We start from the raw sequence: 19,972 nt of genomic DNA, 5'->3' as shown, positions 1-19,972 counted from the left end.
CGTTTCCTCTTTGACTGCATGTCACACCGATTCAGGGAATCGACCCTCCTCACGTTGTCACGCTCGCTCACACACCTCTCTCATCAGCCCCATTGGGGTCCTGACACAGATTCTTCACGGCATACTGACAGCCGCTGACTGCTAGCAATCTGTCTCCAGCGAACCCGCGGCCGGCAGAGCGGAGGAAACCCCGTTCAGTAGAACTTGTCGCGCAGCCCCGTACGGCATCCCAAGCTCACGGCTTTTTCGAACCGCATCATGTCCGGCTACGGCAGCGTACCCGGTGGAGGTGACAGCTCACTGCTCCATTCGATCTTCGACCGAGCGCAAGATGCCATCTTTGCGCTCTCGTCCTGTCTGCCCTGCGGGCCTTCCTCGTCCTCGCTCAAGCTCAACGGCCGCAGCTTCGAGATCGTCAAGCTGCTCGGCGAAGGAGGGTTCAGCTTCGTCTACCTCGCACGCGATGCGCAGAGCGGTCGGGAATTCGCGCTCAAAAAGGTAGGGACTCCCGCCGAGATACTCATTTCGACGAGTATCAATCTTGCTGATTGCTATGTGTTAATGGGGATGGTTCAATATTAACGTGTCAGATCCGATGTGCATATGGATCAGACTCATTCCGAGAAGCGTTGAAGGAGGTCGATGCGACGAAACGCTTCCGATCACCCAATATCATCCGCATTTTCGACTCGGCAGTCGTGCAGGAGGGTGACGGAAAGATCATCTACATCTTTCTGCCGTACTATTCGAAAGGTAACGTACAAGATGCAATCAACGCGCACGTCGTACGAGGCAGTCGATTCGGCGAGAGGGAGATGCTGCAGCTCTTCCTCGGAGCGTGCAAGGCCGTCAAGTGCTTGCATCAGTACCGCTTGCCGAATGTTTCGGCGCAAAGATCAGCGCCTAGCATGAGCATGGACGGCCCACCTGGCGCTTCGAGCTCGACCGCGACGCTCAAAGCGACGTTGCGCAGCGGCAACAGCAGCAATGACGCGTCCGACTCGGCATCGCTCTCGCGCAAGGAGACAAGAGAGGACGGGGACAATGTGCCACTCATTGATCGGGAAGGGGGAGAAGGTGATGAGGCAGCTGCTTATCCCCCACGGCCATCTGCCGCCGATTCGGATATAACGAGGGACTCAAATGAGACCGTCAGAAGGGTAGCGCTAGGTGGAGAGGGATCAGAAGAGGGTAAGGCAGGAGAGCTGATGCCGTATGCGCATCGCGACATCAAGCCCGGGTGAGTATTTCCAGTTCTATCACAAAATAATCGTGGGGTGTAGGTGGTGAAGCTGAAGAATATCGTTTCCTGCAGGAATATCATGATTGCCGACGACGGGCAGACACCTCTCCTTTACGATTTTGGGAGTACCATAAAAGCGCGGCGAATGATCAAGACTCGGCGAGAAGCAATTGCTGAGCAGGTAAGCCGCTTGTGCATCTCGTTCGGAAGTGACAAGACTCTGATCGCCTTGCTGGGCACCCGGGCAGGACCTGGCCGCTGAGCAATCCAGCATGCCATATCGAGCGCCAGAGCTCTTTGATGTCAAGACTGGTACCGAGATCACCGAAGCAGTCGATATCTGGGCGCTCGGCTGCACTCTCTTCGCCATGGCGTACCACCACTCACCCTTTGAGACGCCACAGACTCTCGAGCAAGGCGGCTCGCTCGCCCTCGCCGTCCTCAATGGCAAGTACAAGTTCCCGGATGGGGACCAGTACTCGGAGGCAACGCGCCAGATCGTGAGGTCCTGCCTTGCCACAGACCCTAAAGCGAGACCGACTATTGATGGACTAATAGACTTAACGGAGAAGGCGCTGCGGGGTGTATCTTGATTGGAGGTGAAGTGATATGTATATAATACAGCTTAAGGTGTATTTGACCCTGAGTATGCTGTCATTCCTTTTGATTCTATGACACCACGTTCGCCCTTGTTGCATCTACTGCCCTTTATACCGCTGAGCCTCCCACGAGCTCCAGAGCCGCTTCATGATCGTCTTGCCCGCCGAGTCGAGCATGCCGACGAGTGCCGCGTCGCGGTCATGACTGTTGGTAATGTCGCACAGGGCGAACAGGCCAGGCTCCAGTGCGCGCTGCAACGTTGAAGGCACAAAGGTCGCCGACAATGCCGAAGAGGACGGCGAGGAGAGCAGCGCACGGACGTAGGCGACCAACACGTGGATCGCGTGCCGCGCAAAAGGCTTCGCGAGTGAGTCAACCTTGTCGCTGCTGTCTGCGGCAGTCCTGGACCGGATGGCGAGCGTGATCGTACGCGCCGTGATCGCGCTTAACAGGCGCGCCAGAGCACGTGCACACGTCTCGTCAAGCGGCAAGTGCTCCACATCGAGCCAGGTAGGCAGGCTACGCTGGATCGTGCGCAGTTGCGCTGCGCCAAGGCGAGGGATCGCAGCGCGGAGGAGGTGAATCATGCGCCCGAGTATGATGCTCAGCTGAGACAGTTGGCCAACGAGAAGATCGCGCCGCTGACGGATCAGGATGGAGAGGGTGCTGGTAATGTCCAAGAAGATCGCACGAGAGTCTTCGTGCGAGGTTCGCACCTCGACGTCAGTATTCCTCGGGGAAACCAGCCCGCTGATCAGGAAGAGGAGCAGCTCGGTGTGCTGATGAGTAAGGAGGACAGTCTGTTTACAGAAGTGCCAGGGTCAGCGACCACGTAATGCTCGTTCTAGGCAACCATCGATGTACTGACTTTTTTTTGGCAGATTTCGCGCACGGTGCGGAGCATACTTCGCTGCGAGGCGGAGCTGCTTGAGATTGAAACACCAAGCAAGATCTGAAAGTACTTGCGGACGATATCTCCAGAACCTGTCAGATGGATAGCACGGTCAGTACTGGAATCAATGGAATATACCCAAAGCGCGACATCTGACTAACCCTCAGGCGAATGGATGAGTAGAACACTTATAACTTCGCTGAGGCCTTCGGCAAGCGCTGGTTGAGCGCTCACAGCATGTATTTGGAGTTGCTGCATAGCCCAAGCGAGATGACCTTCGTACTGAGCAGCAGAGAGATTCTGGACGCTCTCCGCGTACACGGCTTGCAGGCGTGTATCGAGGATACCGCAACTCAAGGCCCGTGCATAGGTAGGAGTCAAGACGCTGATGTCGCCGTCACTTGCATCAGTAAGCCTAAGAAGGTGGAACAGGGGCAGCAGAACATCAACCGAGTGCATAGTGTTTGCGGCTTGCTCTTTCCCTTCTATTTCTTCGAGAAGCTTCGTGGCCATGTGCGCGCACAATTGCACAGATGCTTGCGAGAGCCTTTTCGCGGATGTCGAGCTTGACTGGATTTGCCGAATCTTCGCAACTGCACCCCGCAAGTACCACTGCACCTGGTCAAACCCTTCATCGCCACATGAGAGCGCATTTTGCACTTGTTTCACAGTTCTCTCGAGAGCTTCCATGGCTTCGTCCTTGGCGACTTCCTCGGACAGCTTTGCGGCGTACCCCGGCAATGTGTCGAGCAGAGTCTCCTGGAAGACAATAAGACTGTGGTCCCAGAGAGCCGAACTCTTGGCCTTCATGGCCGTCTTCTCACGAAGAGCAGCGTGCATCGCGGGTAAGCCTTCGGCGGATGCTGAGCCATACTTCCGAACCCACTCTCGCAGGATGGCAAGAGTCTCATGCTCCAGCGCGCGAGACGTCGGCTCCGTGATGGAGCTGAGCACCGCCAGAACCTGCGACGCTTCCATCCGCGCACCTTGCCTCAATGCTGTCACTAGCACAGTCCTGATTTGCACCGAGTGAAAAGTTGTCTTTTGTGACTGAGACTGTGATTGCACAGCCGCCTGGCAGATTTCATCCCACCTGCCTGCAAAGTATTGAGGCGGAAATTGCGTGACTGCACTTAAGCGGTGAGCATTCTGCCCCTTTTGCGTCGTTTTCGAGCCAGCGACACTGTCGTTGAGAACATTTTGAAGGATTGCTTTGCGCCAATTCGGAAGCTCGAGGAAGGCGGCAGACGATAGCACCTGTGTGACGATTTTTGCATCCTCCGAAGGAGTGTTGGGACTTGTGATTGCGTTGAGCATGATGCCGCTGATATCCGTGAGAGACACGGCGCCTTCACCGCCAGCAGCAGCGTCAATTAGAGCTGCCCATCGCCGCAGAATAAGTCCCCAAACAGATGTACGAATTGCCTCTCGCGTAGGAGAATGGATGTTGCCATCCCATGGGCCTGGTCCCTCGCTCGCATCTGGGCTATCTTGCAAGAGGCGAGTCAAAGTGTCCATGATGAGCGAAAGGAGGGCTTCGAAGGAATGCTGCCAGGGGAGTATGCCGTTCTGTGACATTTGTAGAAGATGCAGCGTTGAGTCGCACTGTGACATGGAAGAGTCGAATGATCAGCGACGCATTCAGGATCATTGCATGCGCACGAGCGCTCACCAATTGCCAAGTCTGGTCGCCAGGTAGCCCGGTTTCAGCAGAAAGCAGCTTTTGTAAGCCTGGTAATATATCATCAAAATTTCCCAAATCCTTCTTGAGAGTGCTGCTTTCCTTTCCATCGCCCACTTCTGCGGAGTCGTCGGGCTGCACAATGGCAGGAAAAGCTTCATCATCCTCCAGCCTCTCGCGAAGCTGATCAACAGCAGCGAGAAAGCGCAGCGCTCCATTCACGATACGCAAGCATAGCGCTGGCTTGTGTGAAGATGAAGTGAGCTCAGATAAGGTGCATTTAAGGACGTCTTTGACACCGCGCCCTTGTGGCTCTGTAGAATGCAAAAGCTGCCTTATGAGCAGCACAGCTTCCTTGCGAACAGAAGCAACGTCCACCTGCGCGATCACGTGGCTAGCGAGATCTAACTCCAGGGCCAGTACCCCGGCGGCGCTTGCTGCGTCGGCTGCACCTCTTGCTTGGAGTGAATCAACGAAGGCAGCACCATACGCAAGGCACCGACTCCGAACATGTGACAGCACGTCGACGACTTGCAGAGAGCTGATAGAGTGCCGAACTGCATGACGCATTGTGCGTATGGAATGCGGCGTGAACAACGGGGAGAGTGCAATGCTGAGGAAGGCCGAATCTGCATCGGTTTGTTGAGATTGCAACCGCTGCAGGACTGTCTCAATCGCACCCGATAGGAGCTGCAATAGGTCAGGCAGGGAGCGCGTGCGCGTAGCACTGCTGACGATGAGATTGAACAATTGTTCTGCTCTCTCAGCAACCTGGATTGCTCGGGAGGAATCATCATCGCTAGGAGCGGCCGGTGGCCCCGTAAGTAGCATTTCGAGTGTAGGGCCGAGCATCGCGCTCGCCAGGTTGCTATCGAGTGCCCATACTGCCGCCACGATTCGAATATCGTCCAGCCGGGTCGTAGTAGACTGGTAGACGCCACGTTGCCGGCCGAGCGCACCCGCTAGTAGGGACTGCAGAATGTGCGCCCAGCCTTCAGCACCGTCCGGCGTACCGGCGCGGTAGAGCTCGCATTCTAGCACGCAATCGGCAAGATGGCGTAAATGCTGAACAATCTGTTTCTCCGTCATTCCCGCCGGGCGAACCACACCTTTGCGATCACTCGCAGGGTCCTGCTGGAGAACATCACCGTACACGGGCCGAATAAAAACGTGTAGGATGGACGTACGAATCACAGCGTCTGTAATGCCACTTTGGGGCTCGTCCCCCACCACTGTTGCTTGACGATCGATACGCAGGCTGAAGCCACCTTTTGACCGTAGACGCTTGACGAGCATAGGCAAGAGCTCCCAGAGCATGTGCAGGGCAGAAGCATCCTTCGGCGTTGTCGAAACGTGCGAAATAGCCTCTATCACTGCCGTCAGAGTCATACTACTTTTGTGGGTGCCCGTTCCATCTCTCTGCAATGCATGTTGAAGGACATCGGCATTGAGAATGGAGTCTGCGAATGTGATGCGAGCGAATTTCTTCACGTGCTGGATCTCTTTTGACCAAAGAGGCTGCTCGATCAGCCACGAGCTTCTAGGGACCGTTTCAAGGCTCAGTAAGTCTGAGAGTGTGTTGAGACCAGTAGAGAGTGTGTAGATATAAGCCTTCAGAAATGCGAATGATGGACATAGCAAGTCAGTGGTTCTGCTCAGCAGTGCTTATTGATCAACATGTGCTGACCTTCTTCCTGTTCGTTCCCGAGCCTAAAGCAGCTAGCCAGAGCTGCAGAACACTGTCGTGCAAAACAACCGTGCTCTGTAGTGCCTTTAACAGTAGCAACAACGCCTCATTTCCTCCTTCTGTCCATGGCTTGTGCGGTTGCGTGTCCATGGCCTTTTGCAGTAGCGCGGCTTCGATGTTCATCAGTGCAAGCGAAGATTGTTGCAGTGTGTCAAATTCTGCCGTGTGGCTCGCTTTGACAAGACTGGGATTCCCAGACTGCAGCAGGCAGCAAAGGGTTTTGCACGGCGTTTCGAACATTGCTGAAAGCTCTAGCAGATTCTCCGTATGAACGGAAGCCGTGTCTTGGCCCAAGAAGGCTTGGAGAGTTGTAAGGAATGACAGAAGGAAAGGAAGCACGGAGTGGCTACCGGCAAGATTTGTTGAATTTGTTCTGTCGATATTTCGAGGGGTGGTGTCGGGCTTAAATTCGACCACGTTCAGGATGGACGCTAGCAAATCCCAGTAAGCGCTTGACAGTAGTTCTGATACTCCAGAACCATTCCCTGTAGAATTTCCAGACGCAGACGACTTGCGCTTCCTTCCCTTCTTGACGCCAGGAGAATCCAAAGGTATAACCGACAATTGGCTTGTCTTTGCGCTTTTCACGAGGGATCCAAGCGTCCATTCGCCCAGCACCTCTGCCTTCTTCGGGAAAAAGAGCAGCGTCTGCGGCGCATGCCATGCCGCTTGCGCAACAGAAGTGCGGCTAATAGGTTCCCCGTCTTCCAGGTTTGACGTCCATTCTGAAGACTTTAGCGCTTTGATTACATCTTCGGACGTCTTGATGTTCGCACGGCGGAGGATTTCCGCGTAGTCAGACTGCGGGGACTGGGTGTATGTATTGACGGCGACATCGGTGACATCGCGGCCCGCGGCTAGGCCGGAAGCGGTCTTCCTGCGCTTGGTCGGCGGCATACTGGCCTTCTGAGCGCTGGTATTGGCCCTTGCTGCGGTCCCGAAACTCTTCTACTATGACCTGCCGGACTCTGTGCTAGATTTACTCTTTCAAGCCGACAGACGCGCCACCTCTTTGAACTTCTGGTACTGCAGACAAAAAAAATTGGGCAGCCTCAGCGTCCCACCCAGGCTATTAGGGCACGGGCTGATCGCCAGCGATCAGGGCAGGAGTTGAGACATTCGGTGCAACTTTCCGCCGCGATTCATCACGTGATATTTTTGATCATCAAGTCATCCTCTCACAGCGCTTGCTCTCCAGACCAAGACGAGGTCTTCACCTTGCATCAACTGCTCACAGCTTGCAACCTTCTATCCAACATCAGCTCTCTCTCCATTTTCGCACATCACTTGCACCTTATCGTACGCCTCCAGTGTCGCATAACTTTATAAGACACGATGTACCTCCTTGGACGATTTGCCACCCGCGTCTGCGCGCGCTGCGCTGCCGCCACCTCGTCCAACTCTTCCCGTCTTGCGGCTCGCAGCCTTGCAACCTCGACCTCAGCGCAAGTTTCATTGCGTCCCCCGGTACTTTCTCTGCCCTTTGCTCTCGCATCACGCCCGCTCGCAGCGAAAACATCGGTGCCCGCGGCAGAATCTGTCTCAGCATCAAATTTGCCGACAGCTGCGGGAGCGACAAGCGCTGTACGAGGCATGAAGGTCCGGTCAAGCGTGAAGAAGTTCTGCGATGGCTGCTCGGTCGTGCGTAGGAAGGGGCGGTTGTATGTGATCTGTAGCAAAGATCCTAAGCACAAGCAGGTGAGTGCGGATTGTGAACTTGACTCTTTGATGGCGTAAATGGGTCATTAGCCGAGTACGAGAGCTGATCTATGCTGCCTCCGCCTCCCATCTCATCGTAGAGACAAGGTTGAACGATGCACGTGCAAGGCACCAGAACAAGTGCGCTGCCTTCTCATTTGCTGTACTATCACAACTTTCTGCTCTCAAAAGCCTCCGTTCAGCACACTGCGAGATATTGCACAATGGCGTTCTGAATAGATGCTATAGATATGCTGCCTGAATACACGATCACTGATTGTCCCATTGAAGCCGCTGAATCTGTTCATAACTCGTCCCTGAGTCGCTTCTCTTTTTGTTGTCCGCGGTCTGTTTCCCTGCGCGTGCGCGCTTCTCAGCACAAGGTTGGATATCGCTTCTTGAATCTACTGACGATCTTCTTCACGTCTTGACTGCGAGCCCTAGTCGTGATGAGCAGCGCGTCGGGGGTATCGACGACGACGACGTCGTCCACGCCCAAGCACGCCACGGGCCTGCCTGCAGCGGGTACAATCAAGCCCCCCGCCTGGCTCTCGGTGACGACGAGGCGAGCGTCGCCGAGCACGCGCGCCTCGCCCTTTTCCGCGGCGATGAGGTCCGCCAAGCTGGAGAAATCGCCGACGTCGTCCCAGCCAAAGGTGGCGGGCACGACGGCCACGCGCCCAAGTTTGGCCGCAGGCTCAGCAACTGCGTGGTCGATTGCGATCTTCTCGAGCCCTTCCCACACCTCGCGCACTGCGGCGCTGCGCTCCTCCTCGTTTTTGTCCCACACGGCACCGAGCCGCATCAGCCCATCGTGCAGCTTCTGCTTGGTCATGGCGAGCAGCTCGAGCAAAACCTTGGCTTTGACAACAAACATGCCTCCATTCCAGCGATAGTTGCCTGTCTGCAGATACGCCGCTGCGGTCTTGGCGTCCGGCTTCTCCTTGAAGTCAGCCACGACGCGCGCATTGGGTGCTTCGTCCACGTTGAGCTTCTCGCCGAGCTTGATGTAGCCGAAGCCCGTCGAAGGGTGTGACGGCGCAATGCCGATCGTGACGACGTAGCCGGCCTGTGCGACAGCGACAGCCTCGATGACGGCCGCCTCGAATGCCTCGTGTCCACTGATGATGTGATCCGCCGCAAAGCTGCCAAGTACCGCTTCCGGGTCGCGGTGATACAGCACGGCCGCAGCGAGGCCGATCGCGGCCATGCTGTCCTTCGGCAGCGGCTCGGTGAGCAGGTTGCTCGGCGAGAGACTCGGGAGCTGCTGCGCCACTGCGGGCGAGTGCGCCGCTCCTGTAACGATCATCAGGCGATGAGCCCCGGCGAGGGGCAGCAGGCGGTCCCATGTCGCTTGCAGCAGCGTCCTTCCGGAGCCGGTCAGGTCTAGCAGGAACTTCGGATAGGACTCTCGCGAGAGCGGCCACAGGCGTGTGCCTGCTCCACCGGCGGGCACGACGCACCACAGCGGCAGAGAAGGCTCTTTGGTCAGGATCGGATCAGGCTGCGAGAGAGCACCGGACGAGAGGGAGAGGTGTGGCGCCATGAGGTTACTGGTTTCGAGGCCGCCAGCTGCCGCTGCTGCCGAAGCAGACGATGACGCACCACCGGCCGCGTGCTGTTGCTGATGTTTTTCGGGCGACATGTCGCGTGCTTGCGAGCCGGCAAGCACAAAGCTGTTCGACTGTCGTCGTGTGACGAAGGACTGTGAGCGAATGTGCCCCGGGTAGGGGATCGGTGCCATGCCTCCGGCCAGGATTTGCGGGCCGAAGAAGGGAGAGTTGGCACCTGCTGCCGAGCCACCTTCTTCGAGTTGGTCCATGCGTTGATGTAATCGTGAGATCTGGAGGGTATGCCATGGGTCCCGGTATGGTCAGTCTTTCCTTCCACCATGTGCCCGACGTCACATTTGATGCTTGCAAGGAACGAGTACAAGATACAAACCTCTCTCTGCATGTTGCTGACGCCCGCCAGAATCTGCGCCAGAATGTCAGAATCCGCCTGGCCGTGAGCTGGGTTGCTGCCGTTCGACAGCTGGCTTTGCCCCCCTGTCGGTTCGAGATACGCCATCTTGATGGATTGACGCAGCGCAGGTGTTTGTTATTGCAGGTGACGACTGTCGTCGGCTTGCTCCTCTATCTCGCAATCGCCAGGCGTGGACTACTTGCGGTAAGGTGGAAGGAGTTGCTGTCGAGCGTCGTGGATGCTCGATTTGAAGCCAGCCCGACAGTCTCCGAATCGCTGAAGAAAAGGGCGAGGTGTAAGGGAGGGAAGGCAAGTCCCGGGCTTTCTCGCGAATACACGGAGGAGTGGGCGTAGTTGTCGGTGCAGGTCACGACGAGTCAATCGATGGCGGTCCAAGGCTGTTACTGATTCTGCTCAGATGCTGCCGTCATGATCAACTTCTGCTTTGGCGTCTCCACCTTGGGGGCTTTGTGCTGTGTATATGGGCTTCGCGCCTTTGATACTTATGTACTCATACATACAAAGCGGTGCAGAGAGCACCACAACCTGACACCAAGCACTGGCGTTGCGCATTGCCGCGGCCGGGCACAGCACGGCCGCACAATGCACCCGCCCTCCGCGCTCTCACAGTTCTCCGCCACAGAGACTGTGCCGTTGCAGTCTACCAGCAAGCCGCCCTCGGCAACGGCGCCCGCCCTTCAGCTCCCTACTCGGAGAGCCGCATTCCGAGTTCCGAGCCCCGGCCGGCCGGCTTGGGAGAACATGGCGCGACGCGTTTGCTCGGGCCAGACACGCTCGATCTCCATCTCAACACAACGTACATTGTACATGGGTGGAGAAGGCCGACATCCAAATCGGCTTGGCTTTGACAAGTGGACGTCCATTACACGTCGACCACAACGGCTTCTTGGTAGCATCGACGGCCGCGAAACCCCAAAGATTTATAATTTTGCTCTTCTCGCTGCTCCCGAGGCAAGATGCTGGCAGACAGCGGCGCCGACTTTCTCGATGCGCGGGTCCGCCACGAGAAGAAGATGGTGAGCTCGTGTCATCAGGCCTTTACACCAACGCTTGCACTGACCACATGCGGGAGACCGCTTGGGACTGCAGATTACATATCGTGTCATGTCCCGCGAGCGTCGGATACACATTTTCGAGGCCAAAAAGTGTGTCGTTTTCAGCAACGAGATGGCCACAGCGCGCGAAGGCTGACCCAATTCTCCTCCAGGCAAATGCAGGATTTTTTCGCAAAAGCAGCGCAATCATCAGAGCCCGTACATGCAACATTCATCATCAAAGGTCGTCTACCCGCGGGCCAGACCAGTGCTGGCTCACGGAAGACCAGCGCAAAGAAGCGCAAACACCAGGATGCAAATCCTGAATCAAGTGTTGGTGGTGGCTGCGGCGGCGGTGGCGGTCATGCCGGCGCCAATGACTCCGCGGATGGAGGCGCTGCTATGCTAGTCGATGGGGCCGAGGATACGCAAATCACTTCGAGTGCACAAGTGACATTGCAGGGACGATCGGATGAGCTACAGGAAGCCAGTGTCCCCATCAGCGTGACTCTCCTCGTCAGCGATGAAAAGCTGGAAGGTGAGCAGCAGTGCGTGCATCGCACCAACGATGTTCTTGCTTACGATCCCACCTCCCTTCCTCCAAACCTAAAACAGAGGCCAAAGCGCGTTTTGAAACCATCACAAGCGTGCACATCTATTCTTTACAGGCCGGCGCCGTCAAGGCGGTCAGTACGAGCCCAGGCATCGTCTCGACGCAGACCGACCTTCACTCCAACCCGACGTACGCGCGAGCATGGGAGGCAGCGGATCGGGGCAGCAAGCTGGGCGTGATGCACAATTCCCAGGTGGAAGATATACTCGTGAGTGTTGAGCGTTTGGTGCAGGTGCTCGTCTGCAGTGTATGTCCGCTGACGCTGCCATTTTCTTTGGCTCCCGTGTGCGCTACTTCAGGACGAGCGGGTCAAGGCGCGCCTGTTGAAAGGTGCCGATGCCACCAAAGCTGCAGTATATGGCTCAGCGGCAGCCGTGGCAGCCGCAAGTGTCAACAAGGACGCACCGCCAGCTATGGCGTCCAAGACGGGCAACATCGCGCTCAAGGGTGCGGGTACGTCAGCCGAGGGTAGCGAGCCGGCAGCGCCATCAATGCGAAAGAAGGGGACGCTTGATTTTTCAAAAGCGGCCCCACCCAAGAAGAAGGAAACCCCGCCGCCACCCGCTGTGAAAAAGTCGGCGGCCGAGAAGGAGAGGGGGCAGAGTCGTAAGGGCAACGCGCGCCTTATCTCATCGGATGAAGACGATGACGGCAGCGAATTGGAAGAAGCGCCTCGAGCAGGCGGCGGCGACGAGGAGGAGGATGAAGAGGACGATACGGATATGGGTCCGATCGGCTATGCAGATGACGACATCGACGACGTCGCGGTTGCAGGGAAAGCGGCCAGAAAACGCACAGAAGCGCCATGTGCTCCAATGAATGCGATAAAGGGCAAAGGCAACGCCGCCAAGACGAAGGAGAAAGACCAGCGGGAGCGTGAGAAGGCGGCCCTACTTGCGATGATGGATTCGGATGAGGACGACGCTGGTAAAGCCGGAGCGGATGGAGAACCGGTTGTTGCGGCTGCTAGCAAGGCGAGCACGAGCGTAATGCGCGGAAACGCGGACGCAGAGGAGCGGAAAAGCTCACGAGAAAAGCGTCGCGTCCGCAAGCAGCGGATGGTCAAGAAGAAGGAGAAAACAAAAGATGCCAAGGGCAGGACGGGTGAGTCCACTCGTTGGCTATGGTCAGTCGATCTGCGCGTCGCACCTCACTGACGCGCTCGCCTCTACACACCCATTTGTCTTTGCTTTGCTTTGCAGTCGTGCGCAACGTGGAAACGTACGAGTCGTACAGCTCGTGGGAGAGTGACTCGGACAACGGCGCAAAGAGCATGAGCAACAAGCGTAAGGCTGCCGGTGCCAGCAGCAGTAGCGGTCACAGAGGTAGTAAAAGCAAAGGGGTGGAGGATGGCAAAGCGGACAAAGCGAAGGACACGAAGCCTTTTGCACCTGCACCCACATCGGCACCCGCACCAGCACCAGCAGCGCCACCCAGCAAGCCCAAAGCGCCAGCTCCCGTTCCCGCTCCTGCTTCAGCTTCTGCTGCTGGCAGGAAGCAAAGCGGAGGTGGCGCAGATGCCGCGGGGGGAACTGGTTCCAACAACAACAGTAACAAGCCGGGACAGCAGAGTCTGATGAGCTTTTTCGGCAAGCAGAAGAAGGCGTGATGCATCGTATTACACTCCACCGCATGCGATCATGTCGCAGTACCATATGTACATGTAGTCGATTGCGTGCTGTTCAGACGCTCGCGCAGTTCGATGCAGTCTATCAACCCTCGCTTGACTCGTGATGCCTCCCTGGGCGCGAGTTGCAGTGTCTTATCGATACGAAACGTCAAAGGACGATCGCCTCAATGGCACATGAACGCCGTTGTCTTGGAGAACTTGATTCTGTTGCTTGTTTCTTGGTGAGTGTTGCTTGTTTTTAGGCACTCTCCGTTCGTTGAGAAGCTGTAGCCTCTGACGCTTCAGGTAGTCAGACTCGGTACAAAAGGGGAGAGGGGGTGGTGCGTGCGTATACCCCCTGCATGATAGTACCACCGTCAGTGCGACCATACAGCATCCCATCTGCGCCTGCGTAATACTGCAATACTGCTTTGGCGACTCCACAAGAAAATGGATCAGCGGCCCGCAGTCGAGATCTGATCTGGCACACGTGGTGGTGAAACAAAGGCAGTGTCGATGGACAGATGGGATGAACGCACAGAGGACATGGCTATCATGCAGACATACAAAGCTTCGCCCCTGTTGTACCAAGTCTACACTCGCGATCAGGCCGAGGCTACGAAGCACTTGCCACATTGCATCATAGCAATGGACATTTTGGCACATGTCAAGATGGACGGCCAAGTTGCACGCCTCCCCTCACCTTGCCGAACGCGGAGATGAAGCACCTGTACCAAGAAGTGGCCATGGCTTACCCTGCCTGGCAGACGATGGCATTCCGGGTCGTTGATGCTCACAATCGCGAAATGCGCCACCCAACAAGTTGGGACGAGATAAATTGCTTGCGTCCTGCGAGAAGCGACAGCAGCGAACACGCTGCCTTCTGCATTGTGCGCCCTTCAAAGAGGAGCGCCGAGACAAGACAGTATTGATCTGCCACTAAGGACGAGAATTCATGTTGGCAGGTCAAACTGCTGAAACGTGGCAGCCCACATAGCAAGGATGGCAGCGAGTATCTATCTCGACAACCGTGAGGGCGGCGTCTATAGCAGCAGGTCGCGTAGGGCAGCTTGAATCACCCGCGCGGACTGATGCCACGTATGCAGGCACAAGTTGCAGAGTATCATCAGACGTAACTATCCATCAGAAAGATGGTCCCCCAGCGCCACATGGATTGCCGTCTCGTCCTTTGCGCAGTTGGCAATGCAATGCTCGGATGAGTGCTAGAGAATGAACGATGAGATGCAGTGATGAGAGGCATCAACCAAAGTAGCGACTAGAGCTGACTGATTCTCGCTCGGGGCGAGAGTCCGATTATGTTTCTAATCGGTGCAACCGCCAAGCCTCGGCTTCCCTCCCACCTGCTCTCGTCTTCGCCCGGCGTGTGCTTCTTGTGAAAGGTGGCTTGCTGGCCGACGATGGCGTGCTTTGCACACTTGGAGGTTCGCTCCAGCCACAACTAAGGCACTCTCAAACAAACTGTAAAAAGATTGATGCTGTACGAAAGAATGAGACCACCCTGTGCGTTGTCAGAAGAGATTGAGCTATCTCAACCATTGTGGAGATAGTATGCTACGTCCCGAATTTTCCATGATCTCGTCATACTAGGGATCGTGGGGTTTGAAGCTGGCGAGGCCTGCTCCTGCTGATATCTCCGTGCGAGAGAGTGTGTTCAGTGCGGAGAGGAGTTGGCCAACTCTGGGGAAAAAGGGAAAAGTTAGCAGAGAAGGCCGACAGTCTCCGAAAGTGGAGACCTGAATTGAGTGCATGGGTGTGTGTATGCCTCGGCCCCAACTGGTTCCCCTCTGCCTGGTGACAAATCCACAGGTGCCAAGAGAGGCGTAGCCTAGGAGTGGAGCGAGAGAAGGACACGGAGGGTGCGTGCTTTCATTGGGAGCAAGCGGATATCGGTCGCGAACACTATTTGTTTGGGAGCGGGTCAGGACTGGATATACTTGTCCTTCTTCTTTATTTCCTCTTACCATCAGCATATCCCGCAGCTCGCTCTTTATAAACGGCTACAGTACTCCCCGGAGGGGCCTGTCATATGGCAACGGTGTGCGTGCGTGTGGACCCATCCATCGGTGAGTGTCTGTCTGGTTGATCGATCGATCGGCCGGTCGGTTGGCCGACCGGCCGGCTTTTTTAGAGCGGGAACCGCAGCCTCGCCACCACCACATCCCCGAGTCACGCGTGCATTCTTCGTCAAAAGGGCTTCTCTGACCCCGGCTCCTCCTCTGTATTCCTACCTGTTACAGACCAGACATGACTTGTACATCCACCTCGGCCGCGGCCGCGGCCGTCGCGCGGGTGGCAGCATACTCGTCCGGTGCGATCCTCCTCACAACTCGCGCCTCTGCAACTTCCCCTTACGCAGCGACACTCGAGGCGCTGCAGGACCAGCGTGCCTTTGCGCCCGAGCAGCTCGAGGCCGTCCCGCAGCAGGCAGAACTTGCGCACTCACTTGTGCGGCTTGCCCAAAAGCAGCTGCAGCAGGAGCAAACGGGGAGATTGGCCACGCTGCTCGCCGTCTCGGACCGACATGTCCTCACCCGATTCCTGCCCTACCTCTCCCAGCTCATCAATCTTCCCATCGCCATCCACGTCGCGCTGCCAGCAGGTGGCGACCACTCGGACGTGCTTGCGCTTCGCTCGTCCGGTCTTGCGCTGATTTACAGCTCAACCGCGCAGCAGGCGCAGGCTCACGCTATTGTAGCTTCCAAGGCTGCGCTCGGGGCCCGCAAGGCCGTATTGCACTTTTTCGAGTTGGAAAGCGAGAAAGGAGATAGTAGCTTCGAAGAGGTACCCGAGCTTGACCTCAAGCAGTTCTTCCAGCGCACATCTTCGACGCAGACGAACGGCCGCGCGAATGGCCATGCCAACGGAAATGGTCACAGCAACGGAAGCGTAGACGGAACGGTCCAGGTCCAGTCTTCGGCAGCACCAGCATTCAGCGATCTCAAAGAGGCGCTGCTCGATGCGTACGCCCGGGTCACCGATATAACTGACTCCGAGGTTGCACCGTATACTCTCTCTGGGGACAATGAGCATCGAATTGTTGTGGCGCTCGGTAGAGGCGCCAAACATCTTGCCGCCGACTTTTCCGTCGTCGAGATTGGCCTTGTGCGCCCGTCCCTTCTGTTTGAGCAACACGGTGAGCTCTTGACGAAGGCATCGACAGTTGCGGTGCTTGAAAAGACCGGCAAGCGCACCACGCGGCTCGGGCCCGTCTTTACGGACATTGTTACCGGCTTGCACGATGTGTCTGTCACGCCGCCCACGATTGTCGGTGCGTCACTCGGTCACATCAGCGAGACATCGGCGGCCGAAGCGAGCGCTGCGGTCACTGCTGCGCTCGAGAGCAAGAGCCATGGCGCTCTCATCGGCGCACTACCCTCGCCAGCAGCCCAGTCCGCTACCGCCGGTGCTGAGCCACCGCACGTCCCTAAGCATGAGAAAGCATACCACTCGATGCTCGAGCAGGTCTTCGACGCGCGGCTGCACGTCGTCAACTCACCTGCTGACACTTCAGACTTACACCCTGCTGCTCACAGCCCAGAGTACGCGTTCGGCCAGATCCTCGCGGACTTTGAGAAGCGAGATGAGCTCGTCGCGCAGGCGCAGGAGGCTCTGCGTGCTGGTCGTCTTGAGCCCCGTGTCCACGAGCTGCTCACACGTTTCGTGCAGCTCGTTGACTCGGACGCCGAGCAAGCAGCACTGGCCGGAAAGGAGCTCGCATCGCTCATTGCAGAGTCTTCATCGTCTGGCTCAGCACTGCAAAATGTGCAGAAGTTGCTCCCTGCTGTGACCAAGCAAAAGTCGCGCTGGATCATCGGCAGCGACGCCTGGGCGTACGACACGGGCATGAGCGGCGTGCACCACGTCATTGCGTCCGGCAAGAACGTCAACATGCTCATCTTCGACACCCTCCCGTACACCAAGCGTGATAGCGTCGACGCAGACAAGCGCAAGAAGGACATTGGGCTGTACGCGATGAACTATGGTAACGCGTACGTCGCTAGTACAGCCGTCTATGCGGACTACACGCAGGTGCTGCACGCGCTCCAGGAGGCCGACCGCTTCAACGGCCCCTCAATCGTTCTGGCGTATGTTCCCTTCCGCACCGAGCAGGCACCCGCGCTCGAGGTGCTCAAGGAAACCAAGCTCGCCATTGACTCAGGCTACTGGCCGCTCTTCCGCTGGGACCCAAGCGCCGAGGCGCGCGGCGCGGACGTCTTCCGCCTCGACGGCGCGCGCGTGCGCGAGCAGCTCAAGCAGTTCCTCGATCGCCAGAACCACTTGTCGTACCTTTCCAACGCCCAGCCGCAGCTGTCATACGACCTCGCCGCATCGCAAGGCAGCGGCTTGCTCGCCGCGCAGAAGCGCAAGGCAAAGCAGGCCTATGACGCCCTGCTTAGCGCCATGGACGGCCCACCGCTGTTGCTTCTGTACGCATCGGACGGCGGTAACGCCGAAAAGGTCGCCAAGAAGCTCGGCGTGCGTGCGCGCGCACGGGGCCTCGCGGCACGTGTGCTCGCCATGGACGACTTCCCCGTCGCGGACGAGCTCAAGCAGGAGAAGAACGTCGCCTTCGTCACATCTACCGCCGGCCAGGGCGAGTTTCCGCAGAACGGCAGGGAGACGTGGAAGACGCTGAACAACCGTCTCAGCGACGGCATCTTTGCCGGCTCCGAGCTCAAGTACGCCGTCTTTGGCATGGGCGACAGCCACTACTGGCCCAGGCCAGAGGACGCACACTACTACAACAAGTCCGGTAAGGACCTGGATGCGCGCTTGTCTGTGCTTGGTGCAGAGAGGATGATCGACTTGGGTCTCGGTGACGACCAGGATGCAGACGGCTGGCAGACGGGCTACAATGCTTGGGAGTCCCTCCTTTGGAAGGCGCTCAGCGTCGACTCGATCGAGGTCAAGGAGGCCGAGCCGGAGCCGATCACCAACGAGCACATGAAGATTGCATCCAACTACCTCCGTGGTACCATCCGGGAGGGTCTAGCAGACACCTCGACTGGCGCGATCGCCGAGGCCGACACGCAGCTCACAAAGTTTCATGGCACGTACATGCAGTACGACCGCGACACTGTCGAGGAGCGCAAGGCTGCGGGCCTGGAACCCGCGTACAGTTTCATGATCCGCTGCCGCATTCCCGGTGGTGTTGCCACGCCCCAGCAGTGGCTGCAGCTCGATGATGTCGCTGAAAAGTACGGCAACCAGACGCTGAAGATCACCACGCGCCAGACGCTGCAGTACCACTGCATCGTCAAGAGCAACCTCAAGGCTGCCATGCAAGGCATCAACAAGAGCATGCTCGACACCATCGCCGCGTGCGGTGACGTCAACAGGAACGTCATGTGCACCCCGCTCCCATCGCTTTCACAGCTGCACGAAGACACGTTCGCCTTCTCCAAGAGTATTTCCGAGTACCTCCTTCCGCGCATGAACGCCTACCACGAGATCTGGCTCGACAAGGGCACCGACAGCAGCAATCAGCTTCTTATCGGTGGCGCTCTCAAGGACTACGAGCCGTTGTACGGTCCGTACTACCTGCCGCGCAAGTTCAAGATTGCCATCGCTGTGCCCCCACGTAATGACACGGACTGCTTCGCCCACGACATTGGCCTCATCGCTATCGCTGACCCCAAGACTAAGCGTCTCGCAGGATTCAACCTCAGCGTCGGAGGCGGCATGGGCGTCACGCACAGCATGAAGATCACATATCCACGTCTCGGTGACGTCATCGGCTTTGTTACGCCGGAGCAGACGCTCGAGGCGTGCAAGGAGGTCATGCTCATTCAGCGCGACACGGGCAACCGCACCAACAGGAAGCAGGCGCGCCTCAAGTACACCATCGACAAGTACTGGAAGGGTCCCGAGAACTTCAGGGCGGAGCTCGAGCGTCGCCTGGGCTTCAAGCTCGAGGCGCCGCGGCCGTACAAGTTTACCGAGAATACTGATAGGTACGGCTGGTACAAAGACCACAAGGACGCTTGGCACTGTGGTCTCTGGCTCGAAAACGGGCGGGTAAAGGACACGCCTGAGGCGCCTTTCCGCACCGGTCTGCGCGAGCTAGCCAAGTTTCACAAGGGCCACTTCCGTATGACACCCAACCAGCACATCATCGTCTCGGACGTGAGCGATGCGGACAAGCCGGCCATTGTAGCGCATCTCAAAAAGTACAAGATGGACAACTGGAACCTCTCCGGCCTTCAGCTATCCGCATCCGCATGCGTTGCCTTCCCCACGTGCGGCCTCGCCATGGCCGAGTCTGAGCGCTACCTGCCTGTGCTGGTCGAGAAGGTGGAGAGGCTCTTCCTCAAGAACGGACTGCGCGACGACGAGGTGACAATGCGCATGAGCGGCTGCGCCAACGGCTGCTCGAGACCATGGCTCGGCGAGATTGGCTTTGTCGGCAAGGCGCCCGGAAGCTACCTGATGCTGCTCGGCGGTGGTCATGCCGGTCAGCGACTTAACAAGATCTTCCGCGACGGCGTCGGCGAGAAGGAGATCCTCGAGCTACTCGAGCCGATGATCGCGCGCTACGCACAGGAGCGCATCACTGGCGAGGCGTTCGGAGATTGGGTCATTCGCGCTGGCATCATTGCTCCCACCACTTCTGGCGCAGCGTTCTGTGAGTGAAAAAAGTGTTGCACTTGCGCCCATGGAGCGTCCCGCTAACGAATACGTCGCTTTTTCTTGCCATTGTATCCTCAGATGACAACGTCAACACGGATGGCTTCTCGCCAATACCTGCGCCTAAGGTCGTCCCTGCGGCGACTGCGTGAAGGCACATTCTAGTGTTAATGTCGCGATCACACAACTCAAAAATCATAGTCAGATCCAGGGGTCACTCG

General features: G+C 57.4%; 6 protein-coding genes across 6 annotated transcripts; 4 read left to right on the top strand and 2 right to left on the bottom strand.

Annotated features, from left to right (window-relative positions):
- Positions 1-34: 34 nt before the first annotated feature.
- K437DRAFT_258565 (Pkinase-domain-containing protein) lies at positions 35-1,888 on the top strand. The gene is made up of 4 exons (XM_013386021.1): positions 35-498; positions 591-1,240; positions 1,316-1,424; positions 1,492-1,888. The coding sequence occupies exons 1-4, from the start codon at positions 259-261 to the stop codon at positions 1,834-1,836; spliced, it is 1,344 nt and encodes a 447-aa protein (XP_013241475.1). The 5' UTR covers positions 35-258; the 3' UTR covers positions 1,837-1,888.
- K437DRAFT_184689 (uncharacterized protein) lies at positions 1,845-2,643 on the bottom strand. Its single transcript, XM_013386020.1, has one exon. It carries the CDS (start codon positions 2,428-2,430, stop codon positions 1,942-1,944), a length of 489 nt encoding a protein of 162 aa, XP_013241474.1. The 5' UTR covers positions 2,431-2,643; the 3' UTR covers positions 1,845-1,941.
- Positions 2,644-7,660: 5,017 nt separating this feature from the next.
- On the top strand, positions 7,661-7,861 carry K437DRAFT_218026 (uncharacterized protein; the record flags this gene model as incomplete). The annotated part of the gene is made up of 1 exon (XM_013386019.1): positions 7,661-7,861. A coding segment is annotated over one exon (201 nt), but the record flags the coding sequence as incomplete, so codon positions are not given.
- Positions 7,862-8,087: 226 nt separating this feature from the next.
- On the bottom strand, positions 8,088-10,288 carry K437DRAFT_258562 (putative mannose-1-phosphate guanylyltransferase). The gene is made up of 2 exons (XM_013386018.1): positions 9,806-10,288; positions 8,088-9,704 (listed from the first exon to the last, which is right to left on the bottom strand). Exons 1-2 carry the CDS (start codon positions 9,929-9,931, stop codon positions 8,235-8,237), a joined length of 1,596 nt encoding a protein of 531 aa, XP_013241472.1. The 5' UTR covers positions 9,932-10,288; the 3' UTR covers positions 8,088-8,234.
- A 401-nt stretch (positions 10,289-10,689) lies between these two features.
- On the top strand, positions 10,690-13,239 carry K437DRAFT_258561 (uncharacterized protein). The gene is made up of 6 exons (XM_013386017.1): positions 10,690-10,863; positions 10,937-10,992; positions 11,055-11,419; positions 11,497-11,702; positions 11,794-12,598; positions 12,697-13,239. The coding sequence occupies exons 1-6, from the start codon at positions 10,804-10,806 to the stop codon at positions 13,101-13,103; spliced, it is 1,899 nt and encodes a 632-aa protein (XP_013241471.1). The 5' UTR covers positions 10,690-10,803; the 3' UTR covers positions 13,104-13,239.
- Positions 13,240-15,368: 2,129 nt separating this feature from the next.
- On the top strand, positions 15,369-19,903 carry K437DRAFT_269913 (putative sulfite reductase cys-4; the record flags this gene model as incomplete). The annotated part of the gene is made up of 2 exons (XM_013386016.1): positions 15,369-19,749; positions 19,833-19,903. 2 exons carry the CDS (start codon positions 15,369-15,371, stop codon positions 19,901-19,903), a joined length of 4,452 nt encoding a protein of 1,483 aa, XP_013241470.1.
- Positions 19,904-19,972: the final 69 nt, after the last annotated feature.

Source organism: Tilletiaria anomala, assembly GCF_000711695.1.
Source record: "Tilletiaria anomala UBC 951 chromosome Unknown K437scaffold_88, whole genome shotgun sequence".
Lineage (NCBI taxonomy): Eukaryota > Fungi > Basidiomycota > Exobasidiomycetes > Georgefischeriales > Tilletiariaceae > Tilletiaria > Tilletiaria anomala.
This window is presented reverse-complemented; position numbering and strand designations above follow the sequence as displayed.

What these genes read in the sequence shown, in the direction of transcription:
- K437DRAFT_258565 (XM_013386021.1), top strand. Translation starts at nt 259, where the DNA reads ATGTCCGGCTACGGCAGCGTACCCGGTGGAGGTGACAGCTCACTGCTC. An exon ending in GGGAATTCGCGCTCAAAAAG is followed by an intron (nt 499 to 590) that starts GTAGGGACTCCC and finishes TTAACGTGTCAG; the next exon opens with ATCCGATGTGCATATGGATC. An exon ending in GAGAAGCAATTGCTGAGCAG is followed by an intron (nt 1,425 to 1,491) that starts GTAAGCCGCTTG and finishes GCACCCGGGCAG; the next exon opens with GACCTGGCCGCTGAGCAATC.
- K437DRAFT_258561 (XM_013386017.1), top strand. Translation starts at nt 10,804, where the DNA reads ATGCTGGCAGACAGCGGCGCCGACTTTCTCGATGCGCGGGTCCGCCAC. An exon ending in TCCGCCACGAGAAGAAGATG is followed by an intron (nt 10,864 to 10,936) that starts GTGAGCTCGTGT and finishes TTGGGACTGCAG; the next exon opens with ATTACATATCGTGTCATGTC. An exon ending in AGATGCCAAGGGCAGGACGG is followed by an intron (nt 12,599 to 12,696) that starts GTGAGTCCACTC and finishes TTTGCTTTGCAG; the next exon opens with TCGTGCGCAACGTGGAAACG.
- K437DRAFT_258562 (XM_013386018.1), bottom strand. Translation starts at nt 9,931, where the DNA reads ATGGCGTATCTCGAACCGACAGGGGGGCAAAGCCAGCTGTCGAACGGC. An exon ending in TCAGCAACATGCAGAGAGAG is followed by an intron (nt 9,705 to 9,805) that starts GTTTGTATCTTG and finishes CATACCCTCCAG; the next exon opens with ATCTCACGATTACATCAACG.
- K437DRAFT_184689 (XM_013386020.1), bottom strand. Translation starts at nt 2,430, where the DNA reads ATGATTCACCTCCTCCGCGCTGCGATCCCTCGCCTTGGCGCAGCGCAA.